Source organism: Parus major, chromosome 3, assembly GCF_001522545.3.
Source record: "Parus major isolate Abel chromosome 3, Parus_major1.1, whole genome shotgun sequence".
Taxonomy (NCBI): domain Eukaryota; kingdom Metazoa; phylum Chordata; class Aves; order Passeriformes; family Paridae; genus Parus; species Parus major.
The window spans coordinates 10,361,482-10,375,763 of record NC_031770.1 but is presented as its reverse complement, the minus strand read 5'-3'; the positions used below and the strand labels follow the sequence as shown (position 1 = coordinate 10,375,763).

Here is a 14,282-nt window from a genome sequence, read left to right as displayed (position 1 = left end):
AGCCCGCATGGGCGGGGCCCCGCCGGCTGCGCCTGCGCAGTGCGGCAGCGCGGGAGGCGCGCGCGGGGCGGGAGCTGCTGCTGAGGGCAGTGAGCCCGGGGTTCCTCGGCGGGGCTGTTCTGTGCCTTCCCCCGGCGCTGTGGTAGGGCAGCAAAACCCTGCCTCCCGCGGGGTCCCCTCTGGAAAACAGCTCTAGTTCGAATTAAATATCTTCTGGTAAAATTTGTTGTCGCGCCCTCAGACTGACGCCGGCAGCGAGAGATGAGCAGGGAGCTCAGAGGCAGGGGATGCGCCCGGGGCAGAGGCTTCCAGGGGTGGCGAGGAGGATGGAGAGGAGGCTGGCGAGGAGGAGGAGGAGGATGGCGAGGCAGAGGACAGAAGGGAGAGCCCAAAAGGATGCCCGAACCCGGTGAGCTAGCTCCTGTGCTTCTACCCGCTTTCTGAAGCCATAATGCTTTTCTTTTAAAGCACTGTGCTAGGCAATTACAGCTGCTTGTCTCCCGTGGTCAAAAGAACCACTGAGAATAAAACTTGCAAAACTTCACTCTGTATTCTTTCCATCCACGTTAATTTTTTTTTTTTCTTCCCCCAGCAAAATCCCGACTAGTCCAATCGACGATGGACCAATTTATTCCCTATAAGGGCTGGAAACTTTATTTCTCTGAAGGTATTCTTAGACCAAAATTACATGTAGCAAGTATTTAAATTATTTTTTTTCTTAAATTAGTTACATGTAGTGTTAGTAGAGTTATAAGTTCAATAAATTGAACTGAAATTTCATATATAAAAACAAATACAATAAAGACTTCACTCTTGTGATATACTGTAACCTTTGTGATCATTACTGAGATACTTTGGAGATATATAGTCTTCCTTAGTTTTGCAATGCAGAAAAACAATGGAAGAGAAGTTACCCGTTTATGTATTTTGTGAAGTGGAAAGAATTATTCTGTTACTAACATGGTGTGTTTCTAATTAGTTTACAATGACAAGTCTCCTTTTGTCCAGAAGACTCAAGCCTTTGAAAAGTTCTTCATGCAGCGCATTGAGCTTTATGACAAGGTAAAAACAAAGCCAAACATATCCCACCCCAGCAATCTGTTGTTGACACAAGAACACTACGGCTTTTCAGTGGTTTTTTTTTTTCTGTCACAAATAACGTCCATCAGAGATCTGAAATGTTTAGGATATAATTTGGGTGTTTCACTTCTAATTTGAAGTGTATTTTATAATTTCCCAGGATGAAATAGAAAGAAAAGGAAGCATTCTCGTGGATTATAAGGAGCTAATCCAGGACAGAGAGCTGACCAAATCAATACCAAATATATCTGCTGAACTAAGGGATATGCCTCAGAAAATACTGCAGTGTATGGGTCTGGCGATTCATCAGGTAAATACAAGGTTCTGACGCATGGAAGCAGAGCCCTCACAGCAAAAAAGAATCAGTGACGGAGGCAGTTATGTTATAAACCCCGCATCTTCTGTCTGAGGGGAAGTTATTCTTTGTTTAAAACTTGGATCTTCCAGTCTCTTCCCTTCCTGTATGATCCACAAAATCCCATTTCAAAGTTGCTTTGGTCTTAGTGCATTTTGCTTATTCATCATCGGAACAGTTGACTATAAAAGTAGTTCTAACACCTCTGTCTTTCCCTACTGGGAGTTCTGACTTCTGTGAGCATCTGTGTCCCATTTCCTGTTCCACACAGGTGCTCACCAAGGACCTGGAGAGACACGCAGCAGAGCTGCAGGTGCAGGAGGGATTGCCCCTGGTTGGGGATCCTATCATCAACGTGCCTCTCATCCATGCCAGGTAATGGCTGCTGGGCAGTTCTTTCCCAAGGAAGAGCTGTTTGCTTCCTGGCTAATCCTTGCCAGTGTCCATTCATGGTGCTGAAGGCTTACATGTTTATGGGGAAACTGGGCTCTGCAAAGCTTTTCCAGAACACCCTACATTTTGCTTTTTTCTTCATGGTGACTTCGTGTCCTTGTAAAGAAAAAAATTAAATGAAACCTCCTTATAAGCTGAACAAACAGCTTGAACTAGAAAAACTTTTAAGTTGAGAAGTGGCTTATAAGTAGGACAACTATTCTATAAAGCATGTATTGATTAAAAGCAGAAATATTTAAATTTCCTTTGACTGGAGAAGTTTTTCATGAAACAAGTCCTTAGAACTTTTTTCTTTATCAGAAGTTATGGCATCTCACGCTTCAAGGGTCTGAGGGAACTGAGTGTGTAAGCTCTATTTGAGTTCAAATTACTTTTTAAAAAATTATTTTGTTTATTAATTCCCTGCTGGTGGTGGCAGAGCCATAACCAAACTTTGGTCTTTCTGTGTCACAAGTCTAAATTCCAGTCTTTATCTGAAACTATGGAAAGAGATGGTTATGGATGATCTTAAAGTAATGTATTGCTAGGCCAGAGGTGTCACTGGATAAACAAACTGTACTATTTGAAGCTGTTGAGCTTGATTCGTGTGAAGACTATCGAATGTTCTGCTGCTTGCTACAGCAAGAATCAAAGACTGTGCCATGGGTCTACAGAAAAAAGACTTCTAAGTGTTTTTTTCTGGATTACCATTTTTAATTGGGAGTAGGATTTTTTGTCTGTGTTTGGATGGCTTTAGGGGTTATTTTTGCCCTCATTTTCTGTGTGCTAATGCAGAGTGTACAACTATGAGCCTCTAACCCAGCTGAAAAACTTGAGGGCCAACTGCTACGGCAAATACGTCGCCCTGCGTGGCACCGTGGTGAGGGTCAGCAACATCAAACCCCTGTGCACCAACCTGGCCTTCGTCTGTGCCGCCTGTGGGGACGTGCAGGGCGTTCCTCTGCCTGATGGGAAGTACACCCTTCCCACCAAGGTAAGCCAAACCCATGGAACTTCATGCTTTTTGCTGTGTTTTGACATAAAACAGCACCTCAGGTGTTCAAAAAACAAACAAAAAAAAGTCACTCAAGCTAAACAACTGACACATCAAAAATAATAAAACATACCATGAAACTTTTCTTACTTGAGACTCTTGTTACTTGTAAAAAATGTATGCTGCTGGAACAGGATATGTGACCAAAAATATGTAGAAATTTCCTGAAATCTGAAAAAAATTATCTCTTTTAATTTCCATTTCACCAGTTATGTTTAAGAGAACCCTTCCACCTTGCTATGGTGGTTTTCTATGCTTACATTATTTGGTTTTCTCTGTTTTGAACTTTCTATTTTAATTTTACTTTTTATTATCTGGGATTAAGAAGTCATTAGACATAGGACAGTGCCTGGTTATTCTCAAACCAGCTCACTGAGGGGATCACACAATTCAGCTGTATTTGCTCTAACAGCTATGAATCAGAGTTCAGGTGTCTGTACTTGAAAGGTCCTCATTAATCCTCATTAACTATGTACATCCTAATTTATAGCCCTAATTTAACTGGCTTTTTTCCTGGAATGATGCTAAATTATATTGCTTGGCTTTTTTTGTTTTTTTTTTTTAAATCAAATAAGACAATTTCACCTTAGGATTTTAAAAAAGGCTGGGAATGAATCAGAGTTCCTGTTGTTTCAGTGCCTTGTTCCCGAGTGCCGGGGCCGGACCTTCACAGCTGACAGGAGCTCTCCTCTAACCACCACAGTGGACTGGCAGTCTGTCAAGTAAGCACAAAAATGTGATGTGACAGGATGGCTCAACCCTTGTTACACTCTGTGATTTCAATTATCTCATTCTTTTGCAGCAAGCATTCTCCAACATTTGTATCACAAGGCAGTTGTTTTATCCAAGCACTGGTATACTTTGTAACCTATCCTGTAATAGTTTCCTGGAAATTCCTTCTGCCCTTACCTAGCTCTTGGAGAGATGCTCAGTTTGTGCTCTTTGTTGCTTTTCTCAATAATTTCTAATTGCATCTGTGATTTCATGATTCCCTTTAACGAGCTGTAAGTCAGCTAGAAAAGCCCTATTAGGTTATATTGGTCAGCTGTGCTACTTGACCTGAATGAGGTGGAAGTAAACTGGAGGGTTAGAAATCTCAGCTTAAAGTGATCTTCATGTAAAAAGTTGTGCTGTTGTGAGCAGCTCCAGAGGGCGCTGTTTGTCACCGCTGCTTCGGTGAAGCTTGGCTTGGCTTCCCGGAAACCTCAGAGCTCCAGGTGCGGAGCCAGAGCTGGAACTCTCACAACCAGAGTTGACTACTGTTCTTGTTATGGTCTGAGAAATTCCTGGGGCTTTTCCAGGGTTGGAATACCTATTAAAAATTCATGAGGGCTATATAATGTCTGAGCTCTTGAAATTTTTTATATGGGTCCTTTTTACTTCATGTACTGTACTTAATTCTACAAGAATGTGCTCATCAGTGATAGAAAATCCGAGTTTCAACTCAGAGTTCATAGTTACTACATTTCTGGGGTTTCTGTGTAGTTTATACCCATTTAGTGAAGTGTGACCTGAAAAAGATGCCCAGAGCTGCAGGTGCTGTGTGCTGGAGTTGGACTGGCAGGCGCTGTGTGGTGTCCGAGCTCCCCCTCGTGTGTTGCAGGGTGCAGGAGCTCATGTCAGATGACCAGCGGGAAGCGGGACGGATCCCGCGCACCATCGAGTGTGAGCTGGTGCAGGATCTCGTGGACAGCTGTGTCCCAGGAGACATGGTCACAATCACAGGCATAGTGAAGGTGTCAAGCACCGAGGAAGGTGAAGTGCAGCTTCTGAGAATCCTTTTTCCTAGGGTGGGGCTTTCTGGTAGTGCTTACACAAGAACAACAACAGCCACTCCCCTTAATTGGAACTCTCTGTGTTCTAAGTGCATAAAGTGTAAATTTCTTCAGAAGTTAACAAACTTTGACAACGAAGAGTTATTTTATGGTATTATTTGCTTAACGTTTTTCCTTTTTTATCTCCTTCAGACATTAGGAGAACTGTCACACAGTTGTGAAGTTAAATCTTGTGAAGTTAAATCTTGTGAAATTAAATCTTAATTTAGTCTCCCTTTTTTTTCCTTTTTTTTTCCCCAAAGCGAAGAAACGTGTTGTGCACTGCTCTGAAAGAATACATTGCAGATAACTGCAAGACTTTTACTCTGAGACTTCATTCTCTGCTCAGTAATCAATCTCTATAGAAAATGATTAATTATTAATTGATAATTACTGATTAATTACTAAGCTACATGTTTAATGCTTTTGCACCATGCACCTTTGTTTCCTCAAAATGTTGAGGAACATTTTATATTCAACTTTTATTTGACTACAATAATGTAATAATTTAAAATCCCTGGAAAAAATATTTTTTTTGCTGGGATGAAATTCTCTAGACACATGCCCTCCAATTCAGCAAAATATTTTATTGTGCATGTAAGTGGAGGGAACTTCAAAGAACAAGTGTAACTAGAAACTGATTTTGCATCAATTTTACAGAGTGCAGATATTCAGTATTTAAATAGGAACAGGGCTGTACATAGTATTTCTAATTTCATAGAATTACTCTATGCCATTTGCAGATAACATGAGTAGTTATTGATAGAAAAAATGATCTATCATCCTTTCTCAATTTTTCTAACAGGAGCTTCTAAAAGTAAGAATGACAAATGTATGTTCTTACTGTACATTGAGGCAAATTCTGTCAGCAACAGTAAAGGACAAAAACTGAAGAATTTTGACGATGAGACTTTTCAGAGATCATTCATGGAGTTCTCCCTTAAAGACCTCTATGCTATCCAAGAAATTCAAGCTGAGGAAAATCTGTTCAGGCTCATTGTGAAGTAAGTTGTGTCAGACCTAGACCATGCCTAGGATTAGGCATGAATCAGTGTGAACGACCTTCAGACAAATGTGACAGCTCATTCTAAAGTTGTGAAATGTCTGAGCCTTGTGCAATAGAAACCACAGAGATCTAACAAATTGCAGTGGGCAACGGACTTGAGAGGGAGGGAAAGTATTGCAGTGGGAATGTTGGGACTTTGGGAAGGGTTTAGGGATACAAGTTACCTGTGTTCTAGTTCAACCTTAGACAGAAAGTTCTTAGTAAAAAAGCAGTTAGTTAATTTTGTTCCTCACCATGTAATTCAATTTACAAATACCATTTTGTCCTCGTTGTTTCTACAGTAAAGAGGTGTAAGAACTGAGCAGAGGGTGTGAAAGACCCTCAGTTCAGACTAAAAAGGACTCTTCCACCTGGGATGTTCCTCAGGCCCTCCCAGTGGAGTTAAAGTACACAAAACTAGCACTTTAAAAGGAGGGTTACAGGTTACTTGACTAAGACAAGAATAGGTGCAGATACCACTGGGAGGGTGGTTCTCCTTTGTCTTTGTGAGGACTCAAGTGAGAAGCTTTTCTTATTTCAGTCATTTCTGGTTATCCCAAAATTTCAAGAAATATGATGCTGTTGATTTCTGTTGGAAATTTAGCAACGGCTGCCCAAAAAGTTTTATATATTTTTTAAGGTGTTCTGTGATGAGAGAAAGGACAAGTGATTATTTATAGTAACACATGATTTATCTTCCACTTATATTACCTTGTGCTTTGCTTTTCAGCTCTCTTTGTCCTGCAATCTATGGCCACGAGGTAAGTAATTTAAAAACCCTGCTTGCAATTCCAGTTTGAAATGTTTATGCCACATTCAACTCCTAAAGGATTCACAAAGCTTATCTGGGACAGGAGGAAGGGGCAGGGGCTGTTTGTACAGGTGACTGTGGTTCACAGTCTGTTTTGGTGTCAGGGAAGTGGCAGCCTTATAGCCTTAAGTTCAGTGATCTGGAAGGAAAGGTTATTGCAGCCAGTTCTAGGGAGTTGTCAGTGTTGGTCACCACAATCGAATACTTACCAGTGTTGGCCTGTACCACAACAGATTGTCAAGGCAGGTTTGGCCCTGGCCTTGTTTGGAGGATGTCAGAAGTTTGTGGATGACAAGAACAGAATCCCAGTGCGAGGAGATCCACATGTTCTGGTTGTTGGAGATCCAGGATTAGGAAAAAGTCAAATGTTGCAAGTATGGTTTCCTTTATTACTACTTTGTGTTTTCCTCTATTTCCTCGTTATCTTGACTTAACAACCATGGTAGGATAACTGTGCTAAGACCAAAGGGTTGACTGAGCCTGGCAGGGGAGCTATCTTTTCATGTGGGATACCTTAAATATAGGATAGTATCCAAAGGTCTCTCTTGCTGTCCTCTCCTTCCAGGGAGCTTGTTAAAACACCAAAGCAGGTGTCCTTGGTCAGGCCTATGGGCTTTCAAGGACAGGCTTACGGACTTGCTGTCCTGTCCTTATACAGTTCTTTTCATCAGCCCTTTTCCCCAGTGAGGAGGTTCACTCCTTTCTGTCTTCATTTAGCTGGTGTATTGTGAAATACAGTAATTAATCTTTGAACAAATGCAACTTCAAATACCATGTAACTCTCCTCCTGTGAGGCTTACTTCCATTCAGTACCCTATTTCTGTGTTGCGAACACAGATCTTGGCTTTTTGGGAAAGGGACCTGCTGCTGTGTTTGGGTTTTGATCTCAGTAGGCATTTCTGCATGGCTATGATAATTAGGAATAGATTTATTTTTCTTCTTAAAGTGAGTGATTTTTAAATTCCATGTCTTTTTCCATGGTTACTGTGAAGTGAGAGGGACAGAATTCAGCTAGACCTTCTTTAAAAAGTCTTTCTAACATGGTCCTGTTGCTTTAGGATATGATTTGCAATAACTTAGCCAAAGTGATGGATTTGCATGCAAGCATCTTAACAAACAAAATTTTTAAATTATTCTTTTGTTGAATGGGGACTTTCCAGCATAGAGTAACTGATTTTTTTTTTTCACATTGTTACTCAAAAAAAAGAATATCATCCTAGTTACTCCTGCTTTGCAGCAGTATGTGTCTTGGAGTTGCAAGGAGTTAGAGCTTTACTGTGGGACCATGTTCAGTAGAAAGAAACAAATCTGGATTTACTTTGAGTTGTTTCTCTAGAATGAAGCTTATGAAATTCTTCACTTTGGAGAGGGAAAAAGTATTTGTTTCTCTTCTAGGCTGTGTGTAACATCGCTCCTCGAGGTGTGTATGTTTGTGGTAATACTTCCACCAGCTCTGGCCTAACTGTTACGCTGTCCAGAGATGGCACTTCTGGAGATTTTGCCTTGGAAGCTGGTGCCTTAGTACTTGGAGATCAAGGTAATCCATGTAATGCCACAGGTTCTGCATAGCCATGTGTGAGGGGCAGGAGTGTGTGTGCTCCTGAGTCTCAGCTAAGCCAAAGTGCTCACTTAACTGTGGACTAAAAATATCCATTTGAAGTAGTTGAAGTACTGGGTTTCCACACCATGGGAAGTTCTGAGCTTCTCCAGTGGCTTCTCTGGGGACAATTCCTGCTTTTCTAGAGTGTAGGGAAAGTTCAGTTCTCCAGTTCATATACCAGACTTACTGTGTCTATGAACTAGGATGTTTTTTTGTTCAGGAATCTGACTTGATGTCAGCTGCTGGACTCTTACTGGTTTTGAAGGACTCACGAATGAGATACATTGTCTATTTTCAAAAAGCTTGTTTCATCATCTTAATGAAAAATCAAAATGCTACATCCCCAGGCCAGGCTGAGTTTATAGTGGTTTGGTTGCATTACCATGGAATGGAAACAAAGCTGGCTGAAATGAAGATTTTCCAATGTCTCCTGCAGTCCCGAGGGTTCTAAGTTTGACTTCTGACGTAGCACTGGATTGTAGCACACACTTGTCCTTCTGTTAGTATGTTGTCTGATAAATCTTTATCCTGTTTTAATTGCTTCCAGGAATTTGTGGAATAGATGAATTTGATAAGATGGGAAACCAGCACCAGGCTTTGTTGGAAGCCATGGAACAGCAGAGCATCAGCCTGGCCAAGGCTGGCATTGTTTGCAGTCTGCCAGCTCGGACATCCATTGTTGCTGCAGCAAACCCCATTGGAGGACATTATAACAAAGCAAAAACAGTGTCTGAGAACTTAAAGTGAGCACTTTCTGAAATGCTGCTTTTATAATTCACATTCAGGAGTAGATGTTTCTGGCAGTTTTGTAGCTCGTGTACAATTGCTTTCTAGAATTTTGGAGTGTAAACACAAATTTTAATAATTTTTAGTGGCTTTTGAGAGAGAAATTGCTGTTGTACTTTATTGTGAATGAGCAGGACAGGGTCTTTTACCTGTGTTTGAAGTGGACCACAGTTGCTATAATTTTTCCACTTTTCCAAGCACTCCAAGTTCCTTGTCTCTCCTCCAGAATGGGGAGTGCTCTGCTGTCAAGATTCGATCTGGTTTTCATCCTGCTGGACACGCCGAACGAGGACCATGACCACCTGCTGTCCGAGCACGTGATGGCCATGCGGGCCGGCCGGCGCGCGGCCTGCAGCAGCGCCCTGGTGAGCCGGGCTGGCTCCCAGGAGCGCTCTGTCCTCCAGGCCCCCTCAGACCGACCCCTGCTCCAGAGGCTGAAGGTGAGACTTGTCCTGGAGCTGCTGTGTGTGTGAGGTGCTCTAAAGCAAATTTGCTGTGTTGGGTTTCAGTAAGGAGCTGCAGAAGTGGGCTGGGTGTAATAATTTGGTATAACACTATCTGTGATGGAGTGTTGAATCCAAATAAAGCAGTGTGGAAGCAAATCCTTGGGCATCTGCAACCCCATGGGTTTGGAAAGTAGAGGAGAAGGAAGCATGTTTCTCATTAGACTTCAGTGGTGGCTTTGAGAACTGGTATTGACTGATACTGTCAAATGCCAGGTCTTGGGAGAAATACTCCTTCTGCAGATAAACCCATGCACTTTTGGAAACATGATATCAGCAGTGATTGTTTAGTCTTCTCTGGAGCTGTAGCAATTGGGAATTTGGATTTCCTCTTTTTTGAGAAAGGATTTAACTACATAACTAATTCTATTTGCCATTTCCTATCACTGCAGATGAGAAACACTTGCTGCTTTTTCTGAAATGGCCAAGTGTGTGTGTTTACATGTCTGAGCATAGTGTGGGTACTTGAAGTACAGTGTTCATATATGAAGTACTAAAGCCCTTATAGTGATGACCTCACCAGATAAAGCATAAAGATGAGGATTGGATTTTAAAATTTTTATTGCATAGAATTTTGACAGAGAGAAATCTAACTTTGTAATGATGCTAGATCTCAGCAGGAGAGAACTTTGATGCCATTCCCCATCAACTGCTGAGGAAGTATGTCGGATATGCTCGGCAGTACGTGCACCCAACCTTATCTCCAGAGGCTGCACAAGTCCTCCAGGAATTCTACCTTGAGCTCCGGAAACAGAACCAAGGAGCAGACAGCACCCCCATCACCACAAGGCAGCTGGAGTCCCTGATTCGACTGACAGAGGTAAATGCAAGCTGGAATGCTGAAGGGATTGAAAGCAAAGAGATTATTCCTGAGGTACTACCCAAATCCTATCATTTTTTACAGCTTATTCACCACTATGCTTTTTTTTTGTTTGTTTTGTTTAAAAAAAAAAAAAAGTGAGAATGCAAGAGGTTTAGCAGTGCTTAAGAGCTACTGTTCCTTAAAACTTCTTATAAATCAAAACACCCTAGAGGAGCTGGAAAGAGAATCTATCTCATTCCCCAAAAGGAGAAAAAGTAGGTGCAGGCAGGAATACCTGCTGCCCACCTTGAACTTAGGACACTTCTGTTTTCCCTAACAGAATTCACTATTTGTGATCTGCTGCTTCACAAGGCTACACTGCTAAAAAGCAAATAAACTCCGAGCTACAGCCTGAAAGTGCAAGTATGCAGAAGCTGACATTGACACACTAACAAAAAATAGAAAAATCTTCCTCTAATCCTGTAGGCTTAGGTTCTATCTCTGCTTCTAAAATCTGTGCTTGTAGCTCTTGTTGAGTGATTATAGCCCTTTTTCACATCAGTTATGATATATCTTAAATCTTCATGGGGTATTTTTTTCTGTTTTAAGGCACGATCAAGATTGGAATTAAGAGAGAAATCTACCAAGGAAGACGCTGAGGATGTAATAGAGATCATGAAATACAGGTAATAGAAAACACTGGCTTAAAAATAAATAAAGCATCACAGTGCTATTCCTTTGAAACCTTTTTTCTTTTACATATTCAAAGACAGTGAAGAAATCACTTTATCAAGCTTAGGCCCTTGATTCTAATATTTGGATTTGTTTGCTGCTCTTTAAAAGCTGCCAGCAGCCCTAAGTCAAATGCAACTGCTTAGGCTTGTGAGTTGTGTGATCACAGTGGTTCTGTGTTTCTGGCCACAGTAACACAGACATGAGGCTCTGCTGAAGGTTTTTTCTCCCCTCTGGTTACTCTCCAGTGCAGGTGAACAATTTTAAATTTAAAAGTGATTTGGATGAATGCTTAGTTTAAGTTCCCTAGAGAGTGACTTGAAGGGGGTGGTTTTCTGTGTGGCTTCTGAAAGCTCTCTCCAGCAGTCATGTTTTGGGAATCAAATCCACATATGTTTGCTCTTCCTCTCTTTTCATAACCTGTTTGTAGCATGCTGGGGACCTACTCGGATGAGTTTGGAAAACTGGATTTCGAGCGTTCCCAGCACGGGTCTGGGATGAGCAATCGGTCACAAGCCAAGAGATTTGTGTCTGCCCTGAACAGCGTTGCAGAGAGAACCTACAACAACCTCTTTGACCTGCAGCAGCTGCGGCACATCGCCAGGGAGCTGCAGATACGGGTAAGCTCAGCCACACCAGGCTGCCAAACCACCCACAATTATTCATTGCCAAAGGGAGAGGAGCAAAGGCACCTCTGCTGTGCCTCTTTGCAATGGCAGAAATAAGCAGTGTATGCTGGTAGGCTGAGCGGAGTTCCTGAAGTCTTGGTTTCAGTGCTTCACTCCCTCTGCCTCCTGAGAAGACACAGCTATTTTTGTTCCCAAGTTTAGGCTTTGTCCGTGCTCTGTTTCAGCAGTGCAATGATGTTTCTGCAGGACCTCCTCTGCAGTAAATATGCCTTTCAGGTTTTCATTCCTGCTTCACACATCCTAAAGCTGTATGCTGTTGAAAGGAACATCATGTAGGACACGTGGACACAAATGTGTTCTGCCCTGTAACTGATTTGCATTCTCTACTTGTTGGGGCTTCTGCCAGAGTTATTGATAGCTAACTCTACTTTTTGCTCCATCAACTATTTATTAAAGTTAATTCAATTAACTCTGATTCTCCCTTCATATATATAGAATATTTTTGCCCATTCAAAGTTTTATACCAGAAAGTCAGGGAGAGTAGTAGAAATCATGCTTTTCTGTGGTAGATACTAGTGTTTCACAAGTGGAATTTATACATCTGTACCAGCATCCTTCCTCCATTTCATAAAGGAGAGAATGCTGCTTCTGTGTAATACTGCAGTAAAAACCGTGTGTTAAGTAAAGAACAAAACAGGGGGACTGATGGTGTGAGACCTCCTGGTAGGTGAACAGTTTGCTAAGGAAACTGACCTATTCTCAGCCCACTTTATTTCACTAAGTTCATTCAAATGGTTTATGTTGCTTCACATCAGGCAAGATGTCATTCTCCAATTTGATTTTTTTATCTTTATTTTCCCAGGTACCTGATTTTGAGAGCTTTATTGGATCCCTAAATGATCAGGGTTATCTTTTGAAAAAAGGTTCAAGAGTTTATCAGCTTCAGACCATGTGAGAAGAGTCACTGTGATGAACTTCCTTGGGATGATCATTCTGCTGGACTGATGGACCTGCAGCAGGGAGGCACATCCTGAACTCCACCTGGCACAGCGCTGGCGTTTGCTGGGCTGGAGATTCCCCTGCAGAAAATTCACCTGGAGAGCTGCAATAGGACAAACTGACACCTGGTACTGGTGCCTGGCTCATCCTACAGCTCTGCTGTTTCCAATGGCACTGTGCAGGGCTGTAATGCACCTCAGCATCCTCCAGGAGGGAAGGTGTGTTTTTACACCATTACAGTGCCATAAGGGACTTGGCTTCTAAAAGAGATGCTGGACCCACATACTTCAGTCCAGAAATCTTTCAGGAGAGGATGATATGAGCTGTACTTTGAGCACTGTAGTTCATTTAAAGTCCAGAAATGTTTCCAAAAGGTTGTGACAGCAGTGTTTTATGGCTGTTACCAGATGCCACTTTACTGAAACTGACTTGATTTTCTGCTTTGAAGACAAGGTTTTATTTGAAATCCAAGTCTGATTTAAGAAAATATCCTTATTACAATATTTAAGTTGTAAAGAATATTGCAATATTTGATTTGTAAAGCAGGGATTGGATTTTGACTTTCATTAAACTTTATATATGAAAAATATTATTTGTTCAAGGCTGTTTAATGGCCCTCACAAGATCTGTAACACCAACAGGTTCTGTTTGTTTCTGTGTAATTGTTCCTGCCACAGAACAATGTGTGTTCAGCACGAGTGAAGTGCTGAATGTTTCCTGACTTTGATGAAATCAGAATCATGGTCTGGTGCAATGAAATAGCAGCTGAGAAGCTTTCAGTGTAAAAATTAAAAAAACCACAACTACCAACACCTCCTCCCTAAAGAAAAAATGTATTTTAAAAAATCAAGACTTCAATGCTGATTCTTGTTTTCCCTCTTTCATTTCTCAGGTAAGAGATGATAGATGAAAAAAAGCAGAAAAACTTACACTTAGTGCTTTATCCTCTAATTTAAGGGGCATCAGGGACCCAATATATTGAAACTGAAAACTGGTCAAGACAGACAAAATGCTTTAAGTATGAAATTACAGTTCTACGCCTGAACTCATAAGGGGCAAAGGCTGTACTATCAACAAATCGAAAGTGGGTGTTAGGCACTGATTTTGGCTGAGTGCAGTGCTGGGGGACTCGAACGTGCGTCATGAGCAAACAAACGACTGCAGCTGGAAAGTGAATTCCTGCTTCTCCCTGAGACAAGGCAAACGCGGGCAAGCGAGGGCCAGAAACAAGTACCGAGCACAAGAGACCACTCGCGCTCCCTGAGAAGTCCCTGAAGATAAAGCAAACCTTCCCCTTCCTCCCTCAAGGGCTTGTCCGAGAACGGCGCGGCCCCGCCGTGAGGAGGAGCGGGATGAACCCGGGCAGCCATGGACACCGCCGGGACCGGGCCTGGGCCGGGAGGCAGGCGGGGATGCTGCAGGTAGGCGGTGGAAAAGCAGCGGGGAAGCGCTTTCCCGGGACCGGGCCTGGGCCGGGAGGCAGGCGGGGATGCTGCAGTTAGGCGGTGGAAAAGCAGCGGGGAAGCGCTTTCCCGGGACCGGCCTTCCACAGCCACGGCTGCCCGCCTGCCGTAAAGCGCGCGGCCTGGCCGAGGGGCGGGGCTGACGCAAAGCGCCGCAAAAGGTCGCGCGTCGGCGGC

The 14,282-nt window shown here is 42.5% G+C and overlaps 2 protein-coding genes across 3 annotated transcripts in view; both read left to right on the top strand.

The window, feature by feature from the left end:
- Positions 1-50: 50 nt before the first annotated feature.
- On the top strand, positions 51-13,231 carry MCM8 (minichromosome maintenance 8 homologous recombination repair factor). Its single transcript, XM_015622224.2, has 19 exons — positions 51-142; positions 242-409; positions 593-667; positions 980-1,062; positions 1,241-1,390; positions 1,707-1,810; positions 2,663-2,861; positions 3,558-3,643; positions 4,525-4,676; positions 5,541-5,739; positions 6,511-6,541; positions 6,825-6,965; positions 7,987-8,128; positions 8,739-8,934; positions 9,204-9,417; positions 10,091-10,300; positions 10,892-10,968; positions 11,445-11,634; positions 12,506-13,231. Exons 2-19 carry the CDS (start codon positions 262-264, stop codon positions 12,596-12,598), a joined length of 2,490 nt encoding a protein of 829 aa, XP_015477710.1. The 5' UTR covers positions 51-142; positions 242-261; the 3' UTR covers positions 12,599-13,231.
- Positions 13,232-13,921: 690 nt separating this feature from the next.
- The window catches only part of CRLS1 (cardiolipin synthase 1), a 5,014-nt gene continuing 4,653 nt past the window's right edge, over positions 13,922-14,282 (top strand). The window contains exon 1 of one of the 2 annotated variants that reach the window (XM_015622226.3): positions 13,922-14,063. In XM_015622226.3, the coding sequence (XP_015477712.1) occupies positions 13,995-14,063 (69 nt within the window). In that variant the 5' untranslated portion in view covers positions 13,922-13,994. Of the gene's footprint in view, positions 14,064-14,103; positions 14,141-14,282 lie in introns of those variants that run through there. The other variant, XM_015622227.1, reaches the window with a different exon arrangement.

Coding starts and splice junctions, on each gene's coding strand:
- MCM8 (XM_015622224.2), top strand. CDS start 262: ATGAGCAGGGAGCTCAGAGGCAGGGGATGCGCCCGGGGCAGAGGCTTC. Junction 5,740..6,510: donor CTGTTCAGGCTCATTGTGAA/GTAAGTTGTGTC, acceptor TTTGCTTTTCAG/CTCTCTTTGTCCTGCAATCT. Junction 10,969..11,444: donor ATAGAGATCATGAAATACAG/GTAATAGAAAAC, acceptor ACCTGTTTGTAG/CATGCTGGGGACCTACTCGG.